We start from the raw sequence: 24,141 nt of genomic DNA, 5'->3' as shown, positions 1-24,141 counted from the left end.
AATTGCAAAACAACTAAAGAAAATTTTAATATAAAATTAGTAATAGAAAAACAATATAAAAAACAAATAAGCTAAAAAAAAAATAATCAAATTATAAACATACCCTTCCAAATTAATAAAACTTGATTAAAAGTAAAACTAGGGAATAAATCAACTTTTATACAAAACTATGGGAAAATAAACCCATAAAAGTGAAATTTTAACTTTTTTTTAAAAAAAAAAAATCATATTCTTACGCACTATATTAAAAATCTTATATAAAACGTAAGGGTGTGATTGGTATTAGATTTAGATTTGATTTTATGTTTTCAAAAACTCAAAATGAATGGACCCACTAAAATATATGATTGGTATGGTGTTTTTGAAAACTGTATCCTAATCAGAATTTTAATATTGTGTTATAATTTAGAAAACGAGAAAAACTTGTTTTCTCAGTTTTGTAAAATTATTTTCCAAAATCCCACATATTTTAGTTTCTGTTATATTTTCAAATTTAATACCAATCACAGATTTTATTTTTTAAAACTCAAAAACAGTTTTCTGACATTGAACCAATCACATTTTCAAAAACATGTTTTTAGTCACTAAATTCAGATTTTCATTTCAGAAGCCACTTTTCAAAAATACAGTTTTCCAATCGCGAACCAATCACACCCTAAGTTCCTCCAAATTATCCCTATCTAAAAGCACAGGCCCATTTTAAGCCCATCAAGTGATGGCAGTTCACTAATATTTACATGTGGAAATTAAACCAATGGGCTATGTGCATTTTTTTTAGATATAAGTTTTGCATGATTATAAAAATTAGAACCTTTTTTTTTACGAGAATAGGAGTTTTTGATCAAAAATATCAAATCTGTTTTCCCTTATAATTGTAAATTTATACAGAAAAAAACCATATTTTTTTTTATAAAATCTTTAGGTAACAGTCAGTTCATTGTAATGGCCTAGAAATGGCATTGACATTCCTCTAAGTAAAAATTAGGTCTAGTGTCCATTTTAATATAGCCCCTTTAATTTATACCCATATTTTCAACCTCTTGCTTTTATACCCAATTTTATAAACAATCTTTCCATCATACCCTTTCTCCCACTCAAACTCAAACACACCACGACACAGCCCTCCCTCATCATCTTCTTCACCACGACCCAAACTATCTTTGAGCTTCTCCACACCCCGGCGATACTTTGACAACTGTAGAATTCCCTCACCACTTCAGTTTCGTGACCATCAATTGCACTCACGAACTCACGGGTTTTGGAGGCGAGATCATGTCGTTGTTTTTGCACTGAACTACAGTCCATTTTGAAGTTGTCGTCGTGTAAATTTGAGCTTCTCCACCCTTCAATCATCATCTTCTTCACCACGACCAACAAAAATTTGAGTGTCTCCACTCCTTCGGTTTTGGCAAGCCTGTCCACCCCTTCAGGTAGTTCTGAGTGCTCATCAGCCAAGTCTACAACAATTGTAGTTTTGCTATGATGGTTGGGAGCAAAGCAGAAGCATCTTAAGAGATAAGCAGAATGAAATACCTCAAGGGGCTTTCATGTCATCACCTTCACATTTTTAATGTCTGAGATTCTTAGTTATCAAGTTGGAGGAAAAGCCGAGAAGCACATAAACTTGCTTGTGGACCATTTGGCTGAATGGTTAGAAGAGGAGCATGGAAAGAACCTGATTTTTCATACTTTCACTAACACTTGATGGCTAATGTGAGTGCATTTAGTCTTTTATTTCTCATTAGACTCTTGGAACAATATGCCACTATATCTTGTTAGAGCCATCTTTAAATTTTATCTCGTTTTAAAGTTCTTGATTTGATTTGTGTAAATTCATTCAAATTGTTAACAGGTATAGGGCTATCCTCGAGGGGTTTCAGAAGCATGATCCTTACTTAATGGGGAGGATTAGAGGCTGCATTGTGGATTCTGCACCTGTTGCAGCACCTGACCCACAGGTAATAAAAACGTGTGGTGTATGGGATGTATTTTTTCTATGACATACTAATGAAAGATATGCCTTCAACAAAAGATGGCTTTGCGTTAGTAACCACTGAGATTCTATTTTGTGGTCAGCAAGACTTTTGTTAGAATTGGACAGTGATTCTCTTGTTTGGTGCATATATTAATGGTGCATAGTTTTCTAGTTCATTGTCTTCTGAATATATTTTGCGTATTCTTAATTATATGAAGGTATGGGCTTCAGGTTTCTCTGCTACATTTTTAAAGAAGAATAGTGTGACAACAAAAGGAGCCATAAGCTTGAATGCGTCGGGAACTGGAGTTTTGGTTGACACCAAGGAAGCTGTGGAACCAAAACCAGCAGTAACTGAAGCAACTTTGATGTTGGTTTTGGAGAAGTTTTTTGATGTGGTTTTGAACCTTCCGGCGGTGAACAAGTAATTTATCACAAAAATCACTACCAATGATTCGTTAATTATTATCATATGCCTGTTTAATTGAAGTATATGTGTTCTCCTTGATTAAGAAATGAATTTCAAGTTACAATATTGGGAGATAAATTTAAGGAGACATGGAGTTGTGAACTTGAGTATAATATAGAGCCTAAGTTCATACATACATTACCTGTATATTTGCTTGCTTTGGACATCATTATATTTGGCTAGGCATATCAGTGCATTAAACTCACATAGTTTGATTGTGCGCTTTTGTAACTCTATCCAAGTGTGTCTGCTGAAATTCACTTAACAATTTAACCACATTTTCATAAATTTTCAGTATCAAACATTATGTCAATCATCAAGGGGATGGTTTTGTTTAGATATGATTATTAAATTAAAAGTTTAAAACTTAGTTTTAAATTATTACTTCATTGAAAAAGAAAATAATCGCTTTTCCTGTCAATATTTCATTACGTAAGTATCCTTTTTTCTTTTATTATATAATATAAAACTAAGTTATGTTATATATTATCGAGCATATTGCTGCGGTTTGTCAAAAATGTACCATGTATTAGTATTCTATAAAACATTTAATAGAAGAGAGAACCGACACAAAACAGAGTAGTTTAGAACTTCTTGGCTATACAGTTGAACTTTTTGACCTTTCGTTTATTACTGAACTCATAATTTTGCTATTTTGGCTATCTAGTTTTTTTCTACTTCATTTTCTATTTTAGTTGATGTAATAATTCCCATTTTCATGAAATTGTAAAGATTGAAGGTATATATGACATAATGGTTCCAATCATCCAAATACCATGTGCTCATGTGAAGTGACTCTGTCCTTGTTCTATATCAATTTCATATGTAGGCATGAAACTAAAAGACATTATGTGAAAACACCCAAATGGCACACCATGAACTAAGAGCATCAATATCAACAAGAAAAAAAAAATGGCGACGAGTTATTATATATAGTTGAACACTCGTACGTTTCAACATGTGGAGCCACTTTCCTTTAAAGTTAAGATGTAGAATTATTGCTGTCGATTTTATCAGCTGAAACCAACCAAGAAATTACACAGGTTGCCCAGTTTTAGATAACTCTTTTAATATTTACCCATTTATTAATCCTCTTACTTCTATACCCAAATTTATAATGAATGTTCACATTATACACTTTCTCAAACTCATATCCCATGAGATAGCATTAGAAGCAACACAACAATCAAATTCAACTCTTTTTATTGTTAGTTAATAGCTTTGAATAATATTTAATAACAAATAAACATAATAAATACATAGTTAAATTAATAGCTAAAAATTTATACATTTTATTTTGTTGAGCCTAGTAGTATAACTTTTAAGTCTTGTGGTTGAAATGTTAGAGAGTCGTGTTTTAAATTTTAAACTTTATGGTTTAAATTTTAAGTTTTGTGGTTTAAATTTTAGAAAGATGTGGTTCAAATTTTAAGTCTTGTGGTTTTAATTTTAAATACTAGTAGTTTAAATTTTAAGGAGCCGTGGTTTAGATTTTAAAGGATCATGGTTTATTTTTTATATGGTCGCGGTTTAGAATTTTAATCCTGTGGTTTAACTTTTAAGCCTTGTGGTTTAAATTTTAAAAAGTCGTAGTTTAAATTTTAAGTCTTGTGGTTTAAATTTTAAAGAGTCGTGGTTTAAATTTTAAGTCTTGTGGTTTAAATTTTAAAGAGTCGTGGTTTATATTTTAAGTTTAGTGGTTTAACTTTTAAGTCTTGTGGTTTAAATTTTAAAAAGTCGTGGTTTAAATTTTAAGCATTGTGATTTAAATTTTAAGCATTGTGGTTTAAATTTTAAAGAGTCGTGGTTTAAATTTTAAATAATCGTGGTTTAAATTTTAAAGAATCGTGATTTAAATTATAATGCTTGTGGTTTAAATTTTAAAGAGTCGTAGTTTAAATTTTAAGCCTTGTGGTTGAAATTTTAAAGAGTCGTGGTTTAAATTTTAAGTCTTGTGGTTTAAATTTAAAAGATTAGTGATTTAAATTTTAAAGAGTCGTTGCTTAAATTTTAAAGAATCATGATTTATATTTTATATGATCATAGATTAGATTTTAAGCCTAGTGGTTTAACTTTTAAGTATCGTGGTTTAAATTTTAAAAAGTTGTGTGTTAACGCGGTTTTTCGCCAACAGTGTATTACGTAATTAGCTGGAATAAACTAGTGCTTAAGGATAAACCGTAATAAGAATAATAACTCTTAAGTATGCTTAGAATGATATAGTAAGAACACTCGTTCCTTTTTACGTGGTTCGGAGGCTAAAATCTCCCTAGTCCACGAGTCGATATTATTACTGTATATCTCTCTATATTTTGACAGATTATTTGCATTACACAGAGAAAACTCAACCCATTTTCTATCCAAGGTCTTGGTATTTATAGAAGAACCATCCCAGGATAGGTGTAGGGGTCATCACGTGGATACCCATCCTAAATGTGACCTGTCTTGCACAAATGATGAATATTGCATATATATATTAAGGTATGGTCTAATCATTAGGTAAAATTGTTCATGGGTCGTCTGGCATAATCGGACATGTGATGTTTGATCATGCACGTTTATGTTACGTGTGATCTGTAATTTCTGTACGCAAGTATACGTAGTCGTGTCAAGTAGTAAATTTTGGAAGAACGGATATCGTCCCACAAAGACTATCTCCCAAGTACCACTAATTGATTTTCAAATTCTATTTGGTTAATTAAAATTTAAGTGAACAATTAAAAATAAAAGAAATACTATAAACTACGAACCAAAATTAAAGAACTGGAAACAAAACACTTAAAAATCAATAATAAAAAAACCTAGGAATTAATTTCATCAACAGTTCATTCTATTAATTTTAATAATCAATTCTAAATCTCTTCTTTCTATTCTAATAGCAGGTTAATATAATCGATTCCTATTCTTTTTCAAGATATAAGATCTCAATCTATATGCAGGTTGTCTACATTTCTGTGATAAACTTGAACATATAAAAGGCATTAAACATGGAAACCTAATTACTACACAAGTCATACAGGTACTTTCGTCCAATATGCACCTTATTTCTATACAATGATAGCATATTCAATTCTCATCTTTCGAATTTTGAATCAAAACCATTAAATCAAGCAAATAGTGATCAAGTATTTACTAGCATTAAACACACATCATATAGAATAGAATAGAAAAGAAGTATCAATAGAAAATCATAATAAAATTAAATAAAAATCCCAGTGAATACATTAATTCCTAGATAAAAGAAATTAGTTCATAAATACCATGATGAAAATAAACTTCAAATAATTGTTCATAAAATTAACCTAAGAATTCAGATGAAAAACAGAGAAAATAATTAGAGCAGCCTCATTTTATCTAGGGTTTTTAAAACTGAGACTCCTCTCCAAAATCGCAAAATAATGTTCCTTAAATAGCCGTCCAATATTCCCAAGTGAATAGACCAGATTGCCCTTCAAAAAGTGGTTTAAAATCTGAAAAAACGCGTAACCAGCGCTGTAGCGCTGCTTCTGGAGTGCTGTAGCACTATTAACAGTGCCAAAATGCCTCAAAATTTGGTGCACTAGAGTTGTAGCGCTATTATTGTAGCGCTGTAGCGCTACTTCCAGAATAGAACGGAAACTCGTTTCGAACAGCCTGCAGCATCAGCTCATCGTATTTTGATCATAACTCCTTCGATATAACTCCGAATTGAATGATTCAAAAAGCTATGGAAAGCTAAGAGAAATATATATACAATTTCTATTTATAGAAGTGTTTCCATAAAGTGAATAAATCATGGTCAAAATGCAGCTTGAAGTCTCAGACTTGCGTTGTAGAGCATAAATGACGTGTGTTGAGCATCTTCAATGTAGTATTTTCCACACATAATGTCTTGAAACTCTGTTGCGATATTTTTGCTATGCAAGTGCACATAGTCGCAATTCGTAATAAAATGGTAAAACCAAGAATCGTCCTCAAGGACTGATTTATCAATTACCAATCAATTAATTTCTTGTTCTATTTGATAAATTAAAATTCTTGATTTTTATAAACACAGCAAAAGAAACTATAAAGTGCAGAAACAATAATTGAAAAGTAAATGGAATAACAACTAATAGTAAAACTTTTAATTTAACCACTGAATAAACAAATAGGATATTTAATCTCATCAACAATCCTCCCTATTATTCCCTAATGCAAAGTATGAGTTCTTCTTCTTTTTTACCTAATTCAATTAACAAGTTGATACAACAGCCTATAATCATACTATGAATTATAAACTCAACCTAAGTGACAATTTCCTATATTTCTATGGTAAATTGAACCACAAAGGTAGCATTAATCTCGACAACTTAATAAATAGTTACACAATTAATTCAGATACTTTCGTTCTAAATTAGAATTATGTCCAATATAACCACAGCAGATTTAAATCTCACTTCTCAGATTTTGACTTAAAAACATATGTATATGACTAAAGATGGCCAATCAATAATCAATCTATAAGAACAGATTATATGGAATTGAAGAAGATTGAAGAAGAAGAAAATTGAAATTGCATTAGTTCATAACAGGGGTTCAAGTGATTCAATTAAACATCCTAAACAGAAAATTAGTTCATAATCATCATGCTAATCACAACAAAAATTAAAGATAACATCAGGAAGAAGAAGAAAAACATGTAAAATACTCCAAGCCTCAGCCTTCAAAACCAGAGCTCATCCGCCGTCCGTACGTGTTTTTTCTTCTCTTTTTCGCCATATTAAAACCTATGACTCAATTTTTAAAGAAGCGGGCCGCAACTCTATGTGCACCATGCCGCGGCCCGTGTCAAAATTTCTGGGCGAAATGCTCTTTCCATGCCACGGCCCTCTCTAGCCATGCCGCGACTCGAAGATCTCCTTCAAAACAGTGGTTCTGTTTCACCACCTAGCCGCGGCTCTATGTTGCTCATGCCGTGGCTCTTAAGGGATTTCTCAAATTTTCAAGTTTTCATCCCAAAAATTCACCAACACTTCCAAATTATGTTGAGATCCATTCTTTCTCGAAATATGATGAAAAACTTGGTTATTTCTTCCCTTTCTTTGACATTTTCTTCCAAGGGCTCAATTCTTCCTGATATTCACAAAGACAGACAAACGAAGCATAAACCCGCACTAAATGAAAGAAAAACGAAATAAAAGACTACTAAAAACATCACCTAAACATGACAAAAACTAGACTCAACAAACTCCACAATCAACAAGAAATCCATCTTATTTATCATATTTAACATGTTTCTTCTCATTTCACTCCATATTATGTACTTGCCCATTAAAACCTAAAACAAGAAGAAAACAAGCATAAATCTGCGTTAAACAATCCTAAATAACTAAAAACATAACATAAAACAATCCCTAAAAAAAACCTAAAATGAACCTAACAAATTCCCCCAAACTTAACATTTTCTCACCCTCGAGTAAATAATCTAACTAGACTCAAACCTAACTGTAACGACCCAAAATCACTAATATGGCTTAAGGGCCCTGATTAGTGTGCCGGGAAGGCATAATTGACTTATGAGTGAATTTATTGATTTAATGCATGCTTGTATGAATATTTGAATTTAATGTGGTTAAATGTTATATCTGTGAGAACCACATTATTATGTGGGTAGATTAGCAGTGAGAGACTTGAGGCGATCATAGGGAGCCAAATAGTGGGAAAAGTCACAACGGGGCTTAATAATATTTGACTTTGGATAAGTCAGGGGTATTTTAGGTATCGAGTAGTTATTTAGACTATTGGGTTATGGAAATAAATATATGGAGATATATTTGAGGATAGAAAGCTTAGGCGGGAATATTGGGGAAATTTACCGTTTTGCCCTCGGGGACGTTTCCAGTACCCCGAGCCTCGGGATTGACTTAACTGGCTAGGATTAGACTAAGTTAATGAAAAACAGAGGAACAAAACACAAACCGACCTCAGCTCTTCTTCTCTCTTCTCTTCTCTTCCTTCTCTCTTCTCTTTCAAGGAAAACACAGAAAATTCAAGGGAAATCAGCTGGGAATTTAGTGATTTGGGCTGGAACTTGTAGGTTAAATCTAGTGCTCAGCTAAGGGAACTCAACCAAGGTTAAGGTAAGGGCTGAATCATGTCTCTGAGCATTTGAATTTTGAGTTTTGACTGGGTATTAAGGGAGTTTATGGTTTTGATGTTTAAGGGTTGAATTAAGCTGAGAAGCTTGGATTTAAGCTCAGGAATTCGTCAAGAAGGTGGTTTAGCAAAAGAGGTAAGCTTCAATTCGTAATTCATAAGTTAAAATTTGAGTTTTGCATGACTGGTTTTGTTGTTTAGAGTTGCTGGGTTTCAGAGAATCAAAATGGAGTTTTAGTAGGTTTTTAGGCTGGATTTCTGTTGGATTATGTTGTTAGAGTCATGATAAAAGTTTTGTGATTAATGGATTTTGAGTTAGGGTGCTTTGGAATGGTTTTGGATGGGGTTAGGATGCTAGAAATGGTGGTTTTTTTGGGCACGAAGGGAAGGGTCGCGGCTCTGTTTTAGAGCGCTGCGGCCCTACGAAGCAAGAGAGCCAGGGAGGCTCGGCCAGGGGAGAGCGTCGCGGTGCGTGTCTACTTGCTGGGGGCCTTGGGCTCTGTTTTAGAGGTGGGTCGTGGCTAGGCTTCAAGGGCCGCAACCCTTAGGTGCATTCTTGAACATTTGGGGATTTTAGGCGCGGGAGTCTAGCCTAGGGTGCTCGGGATCGATTTCCCCACCGTGCTTGGTGGAATTCGATGCCGGGAAGCTAGTATTGTATCCAGAAACCCTTATTTGAATATTAATGGAATCCAATACCTTGGTTGTGACTAGGTGTTAAGGCTAGGGCTCGGGAACAGATCGTGCTCGAGGAGCGTCGCTCGTAATTAGTGAACGCAGAAACTAAAGGTAAGAAAACTGCACCTGGTTGTATATCTATAATGGGACTAAGGGTTGCCTAATGTGTATGCTTGAAAGGATGGTATTATGCCATGTAAACAGAGAACCAACGGCCTAAGAGTCCCAAGCGTTACACTAGCGCACAGGACGCAGCTTGGCCACTGGTAGCCGAGGACAGCTTATTATGCACTGAGCTCGGTTTAAGCGGGCCAGAGTCAGTGAGGTAAACAGGGGTGCGGCCTAAGTTGTCGGCCCTGACTATTATGTGACCTCATTATTATGAGACCTGAATATTATTTGTTATTAGTTGCATCTTTGATTTTGAGTATGTGCTGAATGGTTAATGTGGAATATTTAATAATTGATCATGCTTAAAGAATTGACTTTCTGTTATTGTTGTTTGTATTGCACATTATGTTTTCTTGTTGGGCCTTGGCTCACGAGTGCTACGTGGTGCAGGTAAAGGCAAGGGCAAGCTTGATCAGCCCTGACTTAGAGAGCTCTGCGAGCTGAATGTGCATGACCAGCTGCTCAGCCGCCACGGTTGGGGTTTAGGCAGGAATGTGAGAACCAGAAATGTTTATTTTGCCTTAGTACGGCTGATAGTTGTCTGTATTTTCGAGATTCTGTAAATCAACTTTTAAACCCTATTTCTTTTTGGGATCCCATGTATAAAACTAATTAATTATATAAAGTGAAACTTTTGAGACCAAAACCTTTTTAACCCTAGCTCATACATGTTTAGTGACACGTTTTTAAATCAATGACTTGATTAGCAAGTCCTGCACCTTTACAAGTACACAGTGTAGCGGTCTTGACCATCCAGGGCGTTACACTAACAAACCAAGTTGACATAACTAACCAATTTAAACACTCAAGACTGTTATGCATATATAATTCTCAGGATAAACAATCATGCTATTTAAAACATTAATCTAGATTTTCAGTCTCAATTATTCATCCTTTCACTGCAATCTATCAACATCAAAGCTCATTTACTCATAACTCGCAAATAAAATAATTGAACCACTTTATGCACATCAAATTCTCACCAACTAACCACAAACTGAAATAGTCCATATGCCTGCATTACTTACTATTCTCCATTAATATAAACAAATGCACAAATAAGAATCAATAGGACTTTATAAGGGTTGTTTCAGAAGGCTTAGGTATAGGTAGATAAAGAGACAATTTTAGGCTTAATCATACCACAAGCATTCCACTAAACAAGCTTTCCCAACAATTTCATACCACTCATCCCTTGTTATCCCTTTTTCTGTGCAATGATTGAGAATATATATTTTTTTTTCAATAAACTCCCCCAAACTTTGATTTTTCAATAAATAATTGTTTAGGAGCATAATCATTTTTCACTTTATTTTCCTTTTCTTTCTTTAATTTTTTTCTTTCTCAATCAAAAGTAATTTTTTGAATAACACATAATACAAACACCCCATTACACATTCACTCCCCTCATATAATAATTTTCATGCTCATGGTATGGGTCAAAAAGAGTAAATGGTATTTCATTTTATAGTTAGGCTCAAAAGAATGTGTTAACAAGAAAACAGTTGTAAGGCTCAAAAGGGTTGACTAAGGATAAAATTTAATAGGGTTATCTTGAAGGGCACAACCAATCCAAAAAAAAATTGCCTACATCATTTTCCTAAATGTGCATTGTTTCAAATTTCATCTCAAATAGTAATCAAGCAGGTTCTAGAATTTTTTTCAAACTTTTCAATCCATAATCCAAATTTGACATGCATAAAATAACTTAATTATAACATTTGCAATTTATGAGCAATAGATCTCTAATGTCAACAAATCACAGTGAAAAACAAAGTAATCTAACCAAGCACACTGATTATTTTTAGAAGCACATCAATTTTTTCTTTGGATTATACTACAAAACAATCAATCATATTTAAATGGCAATTATTATCAACTTAATTTATACTCTAAAACATGACTCAAAATGAACAACTAATTAAAATTAAAAAAAAAAACAAACCGAAAAAAACGCATCAAAGAACACCAGAAATAAATCTCTCCCCCAAACTTAAAATCGAACATTGTCCCCAATGTTAAGTACATAAAGAATGAGAACATAGACTTACCTGACCAGCCACGTCAGTATGGCGGTGATGGCGGCTGAGACGAAGGTACCTCGAAAGGTTGAGACTGCCATTGCTGTGGCGCTATAACCACCTAAACTTCAATTTTTTTTCACGTTTTCATGGGTTACGAGTCACAACACAATTTTTCCAGAATAAAACTAAAAACAACTAAAACAAAATCTCTAAAAACATTATTCCAATTAAAAAAAAACGAAAACAAATATCATAAAATTAAAAATTAAAAATAAACGTAGGAATGCCTCCTAAGAGCGCTGTCTTTAACGTCTTTTAGCCGGACTCTTGTTTTCATTCATATTCAATCTTGGATCAAGTCCTCCCCTCACGTCCTTGAGAGCCATAGTGTCATGAATTGGCCCTCATTTCTTGTGATTAGAAATTGGTGGTACTTTCCCCCGCTCATATAACATTCGAATTCTTTCACTAAAGTACTTTTTTAATCGGTTTCGCCCCTTCCTCATTCTGGTTTTCACTATGGAGCTTGTCTTAGAGCCTTCCAACTTGTTCTCTCCTAGGTTCACCACTTCAACTCTACAACACATTGGAATTTCTATTGCTACAAAAACTTTAAATATAACTTCCTCTTTTTGCACTCGCAGCTTTAATTCACATTTTTGTACATCAATTAACGCCCTACCAGTCGCTAAGAATGGCCTTCCAAGTATTATTGGAATATTTTCATCTTCCTCCATATCTAAAAAAATAAAGTCCACAAGAAAGATAAATTTACCCACTTTTACCAATACATCCTCAATAACTCCATGAGGATGACTAACTATCCTATCTGCCATCTGCAAAGACACTGTAGTTGGTCGAGCTTCTCCCAAATTCAGCTTCTGAAAGATTGATAGAGGCATCAAATTCACACTAGCCCCTAAATCACATAATGCCTTTGTTTCTACTAAACTCCCTATAGAACATGGGATATTGAAACTGCCAGGATCTTTAAGCTTTGGAGGTAGTTTCTTCTGTAGTATTGCGCTGCACTCTTCAGTTAATGGAACCGTCTCATAATCCTCTAGCTTCTTTTTCTTTGACAAAATTTCCTTCATGAACTTCACATAGCTGGGCATCTGCTCTAATGCTTCTACGAACGGTATATTAATATGTAGCTTCTTGAACACCTCTAAAAACTTTGCAAACTGCTTATCCAAATTATTCTTGCAAAGCCTTTGTGGATATGGAATTCTAACATGGTGGTCAATGCTCACTAGTGGTACCACTTCTTTCTTGTTAAGGTCTTCAGTAACCTTTTCTTCATTAGACTTCTCTTTCTTTAGAAAATCTGCAGTAACCTCCTCTTGTGTTGGACTAGTGACATATCGATCCTCTATCTTCTTGCCCTTGTTTTCTACTGTAGGCCCGGATATTGCATTACTCTGCTCTTTAGGATTAACTTCTGTAGTGCTAGGAAAATTTCCTTGAGCTGTATTAGACATTAAAGTAGCCAATTGCCCTATTTGAGTCTCCAAACTCCTTATGGACGCCCTGGTTTCAATCATGAATTGGTTGAGTACATCAGATTGAGGTTCAGCTGGTTTCATTGGCATTTTTTGTGTTCTATTTTGTGGTTGATAATATCCAGGTGGAGGGTATTGTTGTGAATGTTGATGTGGATATGGTGGTCTATTTTGGGCAGGTTGATATTGTGGCTAAAGTGGAGGATAAGGTTGTAGAGTATTTTAATTATTGGACCAGGAAAAATTAGGATGATTCTTCCAAGCTGGGGTGTAAGACATGGAATTGGGATTATTGGGTTGTCTTTGGTAATTTCCTATAGCTTATACTTCTTCCATGGGCATGTTATTCATATCCATAGCAGGGCATTGGTTGGGTGGATGGGTTGTACCACACACTTTACAAAGGTTTTGAATTTGCATAGCTTGAGATGGGAGTGTAGTCTTTTGTAATTGCTTTGTCAAGGCTGCTACTTGAGCTGTAAGCATGGATATAGCATCCAATTCCATCATTCCAGCCACCTTCTTTGGTTGTCCCCTTTCAGTTGGCCATTGATAATTATTCATCGCCATCTCCTCTAATAGCTCATATGCCTCATTAGCACTCTTACTCATAAAGGCACCTCCCGTCGAGACATCTATAATTGTTCTCGTTGTTCCATTCAACCCATTGTAAAAATTATGCACCAACATCCACTTTTCTATTCCATGGTGTGGACACTTCCTTAACAACTCTTTAAATCTCTCCCAGGAATCATACAGTGACTCTCCTTCTGACTGATAAAAATTATTAATCTCTCCCCTTAACTTGGCAGCCTTCGCTGGAGGAAAGAACTTGGCAAGGAACTTCTGAGCTAACTCCTCCCATGTAGTGATAGAATTCGCTTGTAAGGATATCAGCCAACTCTTCGCCCTATCCCTCAGTGAAAATGGGAATAACGTCAGTCTTATAGTATCATCACTCACCCCATTCATCTTGAACGTAGCACATAACTCCAGAAAATTAGCTATGTGTAAATTGGGGTCCTCCTTTGGTATACCTCCAAACTGAACAATTGTTTAGACCATTTGGAGGATGGCTGGCTTAATCTCAAAATTGTTTGTAGCAATGGTTGGAGGTCTAATGCATGAATGCACTCCTGTAACAGTAGGAATTACATAATCTCTCAAAGTTCTTGGTCCTTGCTCCCTTGGAACTTCTGCAGCCCCTTGACCTTTATTAGCACCATTTCCCAAATTGTCAGCCATGGTAAAATCCAATCTCCTCTTTGTTTTCCTGTTCTGTCTACACGTTCTTTCAATTTCCAAATCTATTGGTATAATCTCCTTATGTCTATTTCTTCGCATATACCAACAAGTCCTGAAACACAATAGAACCTTGATCCAAATAAATGTTAACAGAAATTAAATAAAATAAAATAACCAAATTAGAACAAAGAACAATAACTGTGATATTGGCAATTAAGTCCCCGGCAATGGTGCCAAAAACTTGATCTGTAATTTATTTACGCAAGTATACGTAGTCGTGTCAAGTAGTAAATTCCAGAAGAACGGATATCGTCCCATGAAGACTATCTCCCAAGTACCACTAATTGATTTTCAAATTCTATTTGGTTAATTAAAATTTAAGTGAACAATTAAAAATAAAAGAAATACTATAAACTACGAACCAAAATTAAAGAACTAGAAACAAAACAATGAATCACTACTTAAAAATCAATAATAAAAAAACCTAGGAATTAATTTCATCAACTGTTCATTCTATTAATTTTAATAATCAATTCTAAATCTCTTCTTTCTATTCTAATAGCAGGTTAATATAATCGATTCCTATTCTTTTTCAAGATATAAGATCTCAATATATATGCAGGTTGTCTACATTTCTGTGATAAACTTGAACATATAAAAGGCATTAAACATGGAAACCTAATTACTACACAAGTCATACAAGTACTTTCGTCCAATATGCACCCTATGTTTATACAATGATAGCATATTCAATTCTCATCTTTCGAATTTTGAATCAAAACCATTAAATCAAGCAAATAGTGATCAAGTATTTACTAGCATTAAACACACATCATATAGATTAGAATAGAAAAGAAGTATCAATAGAAAATCATAATAAAATTAAATAAAAATCCCAGTGACTACATTAGTTCCTAGATAAAAGAAATTAGTTCATAAATACCATGATGAAAATAAACTTCAAATATTTGTTCATAAAATTAACCTAAGAATTCAGATGAAAAACAGAGAAAATAATTACAGCAGCCTCTTTTTATCTAGGGTTTTTAAAATTGAGACTCCTCTCCAAAATCGCAAAATAATGTTCCTTAAATAGCCCTCCAATGTTCCCAAGTGAATAGACCAAATTGCCCTTCAAAAAGTGGTTTAAAATCTGAAAAATGTGTAACCAGCGTTGTAGCGCTGCTTCTGGAGTGCTGTAGCGCTATTAACAGTGCCAAAATGCCTCAAAATTTGGTGCACTAGAGCTGTAGCGCTATTATTGTAGCGTTGTAGCGCTACTTCCAGAATAGAACGGAAACTCATTTCGAACAACCTGCAGCATCAGCTCATCGTATTTTGATCATAACTCCTTCAATATAACTCTGAATTGAATGATTGAAAAAGCTATGGAAAGCTAAGAGAAATATATATACAAATTCTATTTATAGAAGTGTTTCCAGAAAGTGAATAAATCATGGTTAAAATGCAGCTTGAAGTCTCAGACTTGCATTGTAGAGCATAAACGACGTGTGTTGAGCATCTTCAATGTAGTATTTTCCACACATAATGTCTTGAAACTCCACAATCAACACGAAATCCATCTTATTTATCATATTTAACATGATTCTTCTCATTTCACTCCATATTATGTACTTGACCATTAAAACCTGAAACAAGAAGAAAACAAGCATAAATATGCGCTAAATAATCCTAAATAACTAAAAACATAACATAAAACAATCTCTAAAACAAACCTAAAATGAACCTAACAACGTGTCCGAGAATTCAGGGATAACGGACATGTAATGTCTGACCACGCACGTTCCTAAATAACGTATCCAGGTTTATAAAGAATCCTGGACATGGCAGGTTGTCAGAGTACCACGACCTGAACATAACGCCAGCTCGTGCCTAGGATGCTGTGTTTTATATCCGTCTCCAGCCCGTGCCTTAATGCTTCGTATTCCTCAACTCGTGTTATTACCTAGGGAGTCGCACTACCTTCGCAGAGGAAATTTCAACTTTTGGGTCCTTTAATACTGTTCTTAGCTAGCCAGTTGTACTCGAGCTGCATAAAAGACCTGGGCTAAATATCAGGGTGTACATTTGCCCCCCAAGTCCCTGCCCATGTCTTATGATGTCATCCTCTGACTGACACGATGGGGACATTTGAACTTCTGTTGCAATCATCCATGCTTGTTCATTACTCGAGTATTGGACACGTGGAATGTCGCGATTGGCGTCTGTTCGGGTTTCAAGGATGGCATTAAATGGCCTGGCCACCTTTTTACCACCGTTTAATCTTTCAAAACATGACCCTCGTATCCCGCATTAGCTTGATCAGACGGTCCACGTTTCTTTAGGCCTATTACGTATAAATAGGGCTGGCAATTTTCAGTGTTCATCATCTTTCATTCGAAACTTTTCCTAATCTTCTCTCTTATGAACTTCAAAAACCCCTCATCCTTTTCTCATAAAATCTCATAAGTCTACCACCAAAACCTTCGGAAACCTAGTCACTAAGGATCTCTCTGGGAACTTTCCTTCTACGTTGCTCATTCCTTTCGTCGAAGAATACACTGTAAGTTTTCTGTTTTACTGGAACTTTTCTTTTACTGGTTTTTGTGTGTTTCTCTTCTTTATTTATCATGCTAATCTGAACTTCAGCGTCATTAGCATTAGGTTGTTTTAAAACATTTTTTGTACATAGGTTTCGATTTAGGTTTATTGAGTATATCCTAAAATATATCTAAGATTGCAATGTTCATAAACTGGGTAGTTTTTTGGGTGATTCCTGGGTAATTTTTAGAAAATATCCATTCGGCATGTAGAAGATGAAAGGATTTTAGGGCTTGAAAATATGTTGCTTAGGGGCCACGCTTCTAGGGTGACATAGGTCTAAACCGTCCCCTAGGAGGGTAGTGGCCTGATTTCCTGACACACAAATTCCTAATCATCAGGGGTCTACTGGGAAAACTTAGGTGTGTAGCATAGGTAGAGCATGACACCACACCACGAGCTGAGATTACCTCGGCTCGTGTGTTAGAATCCTCAGCCTTTGTTATTTCTTGCCAGTACAAAAAACTATACGTCGCCCACTAAAAATTATGTCATTCTTGTTCGATAGGCGAGCTGATGGCACCCAAGAAAAGCGCGCCCAAAAAGAACGTAGCTGGCTCGTCATCCCAGCAAACCCACAAGGGAAAGGAGGTTGTCCTCGATTCCCTCATTCCTGAATTCGACCACATGGTGGAGAAGGAGGTCGCAGTCGCACCTGACACATTTTTCGAGGCCGAGAGGATAATCTCCAAAATAACGACCCAAGGAAGGGTCAACAAGATCATGCTGTCCCACAACATCGAGGTTGGGACGTGCGTTTTCATCACCCGACCTCCCTTCGAGGGGGAGAGGAGTTGTGCACCACTTCAGGACAATTTCGCGCCCTGGAGTGATGAACACTTAAAGGTCAGGGCCTTCCTCCCCCTCGATCAGTACTTCGCTAACTTCCTCAACTACGTGAAGTTGGCGCCATTCCAACTCCCCCCAAACTCATGCCAACTGCTGGCGGGGTTGAAGTACCTCTTCCTAAAGCAGATGTGGGACGTCCCTACCCCTATGGATATCTTGTACTTCTTCTTCCTCAAGACTAGCTCGGACCAACAGGGATGAAGCGACTGGTTCTACTATCTGACCCGCTTCCTGAACTCATCCACAGTCATCAAGCTGCCCAGCCACCCCAACGACTTCAAAGATCAGTTCTTTATGCCGAACGGGTTTTGCAACTGCGAGCATCGGTACTTCGTCCATCCTCGTAAGTTTCCTTTCCTTTCTTAGCTCGGAGAATTATTCTTTCATACTTAGTCTTCTCACGTGTATGCTAACTGGAGTATCTTCGTGCAGCCATTTTTGCGAGGACGGCCAAATCAGTGACCCTTGGGGGTCAATACGATACCTTGGCAGGGCTTCCGCCCAGCGACCGCCAGCTCATGTCTGATAACACGATGTTGGCATGTAAATTAATTTTCGAAGGCCAGACTTTGGCCTTGAGGAGGACGCGAGCTAATTTCCCAATAGCCCGCGAGCTAGTGCCCATCCTAGAGGGAGGCGCTACTGCCGATGATAGCGAGGAGCAAGAAGAGGACGGGGTTCCACTCGTGCGAAAGAGACGAGCTCCTAAGGCCGCTCGGAGCTCAGACATGGACCGAGATGTATTGGGGGCAGCAGTTGGTCCCTTCGGCCAAGGTAACCCATATCCTTTTAGGGATCTAGATAGGGCTGCTGCCGACCTTAGGCTACTTAGGTTTAACCCCAACCAACTCGTACATCGCCACCCTAGTGACCCTGCCCGGAACACAACTTTGCTTCAGTGTGTGGATCAATTAGTGGTATGATACGACATGGGCTGTTCTAGAGGAACTGTAATCATAGACAACACTATATCCTTTAGGTTAGCCCTTTTTGAAGAGTATGAGACCAACCTTAGGTCGTGGGACTCCCTGCGTCAGGGGATTCTCGCCCCTGGACTTAGGCAAAATGTAGAGGAGTCCAGCCTTGAGCTAAAACCTGAGCCTGAACCTCCCCTAATCAAAGAAATTGTAGATTTAGGTTCTCCCTCTCCCGTAATGGTTCCGAGGCCGGAGATCGTGGCAATAGACTCCTCATCTAGCTTGGAGGGCAGGACTCTTTATAATATCCTATACATGCATACATACTTTATGTAGACTAATGAATTTGTACACATACCGACGTACTTCCCATTCTTTTTTAGGTGAGGAGATGGCACAACAAGGGGATCCTGACATCCGCGCGATGTTCCAGGAAGGGAGATCCAGCTCGGGTCCCCTTGTGATGAAACTCCGGCCCACCTCAAAGAAGACGCCTCCCCCGGCTGCAACTGTTTCCAAATCCCCGACAAGGGGAAAGGCCTGGGCTCGGGAGCTCCATCCGCCGTAGCCCATGAGAAGAGGGGTTCGGCTGCACCTCCTCCTCGATTTCCCTCAGCCCCTGCTCGAGACCATGGAGCACTAGCTGATCTCCTACCCCTGATAGTCCCTGCCGCCACTGTACGCATCCCAGTAAACACCCAGGACCTGGAGTAAATTCCAGACACTTTTTGGGGGACTTTCTACGAGACGGCGAACCACGCGGTGGAGCACTTTTATAAGGCCAAGCCCATGGACCTAAGGGCGATCTAGGAGAGGAGACTGGAGAATGTTACGGAATCTGCTCTGGGGATGAACCTCACAGTAAGCAATGTCCTTGACCTAACATTCTTTTTTATTTTACCCTAGCATATGCCTAACTATTTCCTTGATTTTTGCAGGCGGCCTTGGCTCAACATCACAACATAGCTCGAGCCAGGGCCGGGAATGATGAACTTAAGGTCGAGTTCTGTTAGGAAAATATGTATTGCCTCAATGGAAATGGTAAGAAAATATTACAACTCTATGCAATATATTACAATAGACAAGGATTGATTAAATAAAGTGTTACAACTCTATAACTGAAAATACAAATAAGAGGAGAAGGAGATGTAAGATGATAGAAATAGAAAGTACAACTCTATTACAAAAGATACAAGTAAACTATAAGTGTTTGAACAAAGGAAATAAAAGGATTACAACTTTTAAACAAAAGTACAAGTATATGGAATAAGAAGAAAAGAAGAAAGAGCAATAGAAGAAAATAAGAACAAGAAAATAAGAACTAGAACCAAAACAATAAACTCTCACTCACACAACCAAAGTGAAGAGTGTTGGGGATCACCAACTTGAACAAGGTTTGAAACCTTTGTCCAAAAGCTTATTTCCCCCTAACTCAAGCACTAAGGGATCTCTCACAGATTTTGGAAATGCTTTCTGGAATAATCAAGCCTCAAGGTGTTTCTAGCCAAGTGCTCTAGTAGATAGAAATGGTGTGTCTTACAAGTGAGCATTAGGCTCCTATTTATAGAGTTTTGAGACACCCTTTGAATTTCAAATTCCACCAACCTCCATGGCTGTTACCAATGATTAATTGGATGTTTTATCGAATTAAAATAGAGATTTGGGAGTTACTTGGCTTTTGGAAACGTTCAAAATTGGATAAAAACCAAAGTTGGAAGAGGTTGTCAGGCACTAGGGCCGCGGCGCTTGTTACCAGGCGCCGCGGCCCTCAGTCAGTTCCAGCAACTATTTTTTCAGTTTTTTCAAAACGTTCCAATTTATTCCCACTTGATTTTGTAACTTCCATACACAATATGGGAGTTAAAATCACATCTCTATCAGCCATTTCTCATATGGATTTAAGAAATTCATCTCAATATTGTGTAACAACAAATCTACACAATAATGGGTGATATTTAGGAGTTACAAATTTGTGATGAATTTGTACCTCCAAATATGTTACATGTTTGGATATTTCACATATATCCAAATAATGTAACTCTCTATTATATGTTACAATATGTGACACTCTATGTCACATTTATTTAATTTAAAACATTATATTATAAAATAATATAACAAGCTCTAGACTACTCAGGTCACCCTGACTGCGACCCAAGCTGCCCTCGTCGCCGCTCAACAAGGCGAACAAAGTGCCAAGGCTGCCCTGACTGCGGCCCAAGCAGGCAAGTAGGCGACAAAGGCTGCCTTAGCCACAGCGCAAGAGGGCAAGCAGGCTGCAAAGGCTGCCTCGACTGCCCTTCAGGCTGAGCTCGTGGGGGCCAAGGCCAAACAGCTAGACGCCGAGGCTGTTATTCAAGAGGAAAAGAATGCCTCGACATCCTCCATGGAGTGGATGTTGTATCACTGCTGGGCCTTCAATCAGGACGGAAACTTTTCCTTCATGGCCTTCGAAGTGTGGGGACACTACCTCGAGAAGTTCAAGGCTCAGCTTCAACAAGAGTTGCCGTCTGAGACCAGGGAGGCCTCTACCGCTAGCGAGCAGGAGACCGAGGAGGTGACCAACTCAGAGCGGCCTGGAGGGTCTTAGTTTTTATTTGCCTTCACTTATTTTACATGTTATTTTTTTTGTAAACGTTTAGTACGAGGTTATTTTCCTCGACACAATTTATCTATAATTTCAGTATCTATTTTTTATTTATTCCTAGATTTCCTTCTTTTGCTTCATGACTTGTACATCTAAAAAATTTTAAGAAATGACCCTTAGGTCGAGGTAGATACTTTAATTTTGGTCATAACCAAAAATGATTTATATCCTACCTGCTAAGTATCAGGCCTTGGACCCGGTTGTATCCGGGGGTTTTTAATTGAAAACTTAGTTCGCGTTAGTTTTATCGACACCTCGCGTTTTTTTAGAAAAAACTGGTTAATCAATTTTACCAACTTCTAAGTTTCGGAACCTGGTCGTATCCAGGATATTTAATTAAAAATTAGTTCGTGTTAGTTTTATTGACACCTCGCGTTTTTTAGAAAAAACACTAGTTAATCAATTTTACCAACTTCTAAATTTCAGAACCTGATCGTATCCAGGAGATTAAATTAAAACTTAGTTTGTTAGTTTTATTGACACCTCGCGTTTTTTTAGAAAAAAAACATTGGTTAATCAATTTTACCAACTTCTAAGTTTTGGAACCTGGTCGTATCTAGGATATTTAATTAAATCTTAGTTCATTTAGTTTTATTGGCACCTCGCATTTTTTAGAAAAAACAGTGGTTAATCAATTTTACCAACTTCTAAGTTTCGGAACTTAGTCGTATCCAAGATATTTAATTAAAACTTAGTTTGTGTTAGTTTTATTGACACCTCACGTCTTTTAGAAAAAACACTGGTTAATCAATTTTACCAACTTCTAAGTTTCGGAACCTGGTCGTATCCAGGATATTTAAATAAAACTTAGTTCGTGTTAGTTTTATTGACACCTCGCATTTTTTAGAAAAAACACAGGTTAATCAATTTTACCAACTTCTAAGTTTTGGAACCTGGTTCTCGGGTTATATGCCCCCCAAGTAATCAGGAAGTGAACTTTCTGGGTTACTTTGGACCAACACTACTGTTATCCAAAAGACAGGCACGGGTGATGTGGCAGGCATTTTTAAACACGTGGCTAACACCTGGCAGAGTTCTGTTCGAACATCGACCAGTAAGACATTCCTGGCGTGGCAGTTAAGTTTTCCCTACGACCAGCATGGTCGCACACTCCGTATATTTCAAAATGATCTTGTAGAGATCATAATCAATTCCGAGATTGTCTCCAATGATTCCTGATTATCCGACTAATTAGGAGAGAATATCTGTAACAAATTCATGTAATCCTCCTTGAGCCTATAAATAGAGAAAGATAGCTCAAGGAAGTGACTTTTTGGATTTTGCTTAATTAAAATTACATACTTACGAGAGAATTAGGGCTATTGTATTACGATTGTACTATTTATCTCTCTCAGGTTTGTGAAACTCGGAGAACCCTAGTTCTTTGATCACTCCTTTGAGATCTCATATTAATAATAGCTTAAGTGGACGTAGGTCATTACCAGTTCTCGGGGCCGAACCACTATAATTTCTTGTGCCCTTTACTGTTTTTGTCATTATATTCATTCCAACACATCTATCCACATCAAGCATTTTGACTCTGTGTCAGTTGACCAAAACAAGGGTCAACAACTACCATCCGAACTAACACGCATATGAAACCATACAAAGATACAAAAAATATACAATGACTTTTATTTCTTAAATTAAGTGGCTTTTAAAATAGAGCCTTACATAGACAGGTGGTACGATCATTGATAATACTTTTTTAGGTGCATAGCGTTCTAGGTCCGTGGAACTGTTTCTCCATTAAGCCAAGTTAATTTGATGGTTCCCTCCTGTATGACTTCCACTATTTGATAGGGCCCTTCCCAGCTCGGACCCAAGGCACCATCTTTGGGGTCCTTGCCTGATAAAAATACCCTTCGGGGTACCAGATCGCCTAAACCAAAGATACGCTTCTTGACCTTTGAATTAAAATAACGAGTGATTTTTTGCTGATAATGCGCGATTCGTAGCTGCGAATCTTCTCGTTTTTCATCAATTAGGTCGAGGGACACACTGAGAAATTCATCATTCTGCTCCTAGCTGAAGGTCTGGAGCCTATGCGTGGCTATCTTTGTTTCGACAGGAAGGACGACCTCACTCCCGAAATTCAGGGAGAACAGGATGTTCCCCATAGAATTTTGGTGAGAGGTCCGTTATGCCCACAGTACCTGCGAGAGCTGCTCGGGCCAGACTCCCTTGGCCTCGTCTAACCTATTCTTAAGGCTTGCTTTGAGAGTTTTATTTACGGCCTCAACCTGCCTGTTGGCCTGCGGGTAGGCCACTAAGGAGAAGCTTTTAATTATGTCGTGTCTTTCACAAAATTTAGTGAAGAGATCGCTATCAAACTGGGTTCCATTATCTGATACAATCTTTCTTGGCAGTCCAAACCGGCAAACAATAATCTTGATCACGAAGTTGAGAACTCTTTTTGAGGTGATTGTTGCTAGGGGCTCCACTTCCGTCCACTTCGTAAAATATTCGATGGCCACCACTGCATAGCGAACTCCTCATTTCCCCGTGGGCAGGGCTCCAATTAAATCAATTCCCCACACTGCGAATGGCCATGAGGATGAAATCATTTTCAGCTCAACTGGTGGAGCTCAGGCGACTGTGGCAAATTGCTGGCACTTGTTGCACTTTTGGACATAGGAGATGGAGTCCTTTGATAATTTGGGCCAAAAGTATCCCTACCTTAATATCTTTAAGGCCAGTATCTGCCCCCCAGCGTGATCCCCACAGAATCCTTCATGCACCTCCTACAAAATAGTTTTGGCTTCCTCTGGTAGAACACACCGCAGAAGGGGAAAGGAATGGCCATGTCAGTACAGCGTCCTATCTATGATTGTATACCTTGGAGCTTGATAGAGTATTCTCCTCGCTTCTTTCCATTCATCAGGAAATTTCCCTATCGTAAGATACTCTATTATGGGAGTCATCCAGGTCGGCCTGATATCA

At 37.2% G+C, this 24,141-nt stretch overlaps 1 protein-coding gene across 1 annotated transcript; it reads left to right on the top strand.

Annotated features, from left to right (window-relative positions):
• The first annotated feature begins 1,059 nt into the window (after positions 1–1,059).
• On the top strand, positions 1,060–2,510 carry LOC133828985 (uncharacterized). The gene is made up of 3 exons (XM_062258987.1): positions 1,060–1,713; positions 1,853–1,958; positions 2,194–2,510. Coding segments are annotated over exons 1-3 (318 nt in total). The 5' UTR covers positions 1,060–1,711; the 3' UTR covers positions 2,404–2,510.
• Positions 2,511–24,141: the final 21,631 nt, after the last annotated feature.

This window comes from Humulus lupulus, chromosome 4 (assembly GCF_963169125.1).
Source record: "Humulus lupulus chromosome 4, drHumLupu1.1, whole genome shotgun sequence".
NCBI lineage: Eukaryota > Viridiplantae > Streptophyta > Magnoliopsida > Rosales > Cannabaceae > Humulus > Humulus lupulus.
Note: the sequence above shows the minus strand (reverse complement) of the source record. Positions and strands in the feature narration are given on the sequence as shown.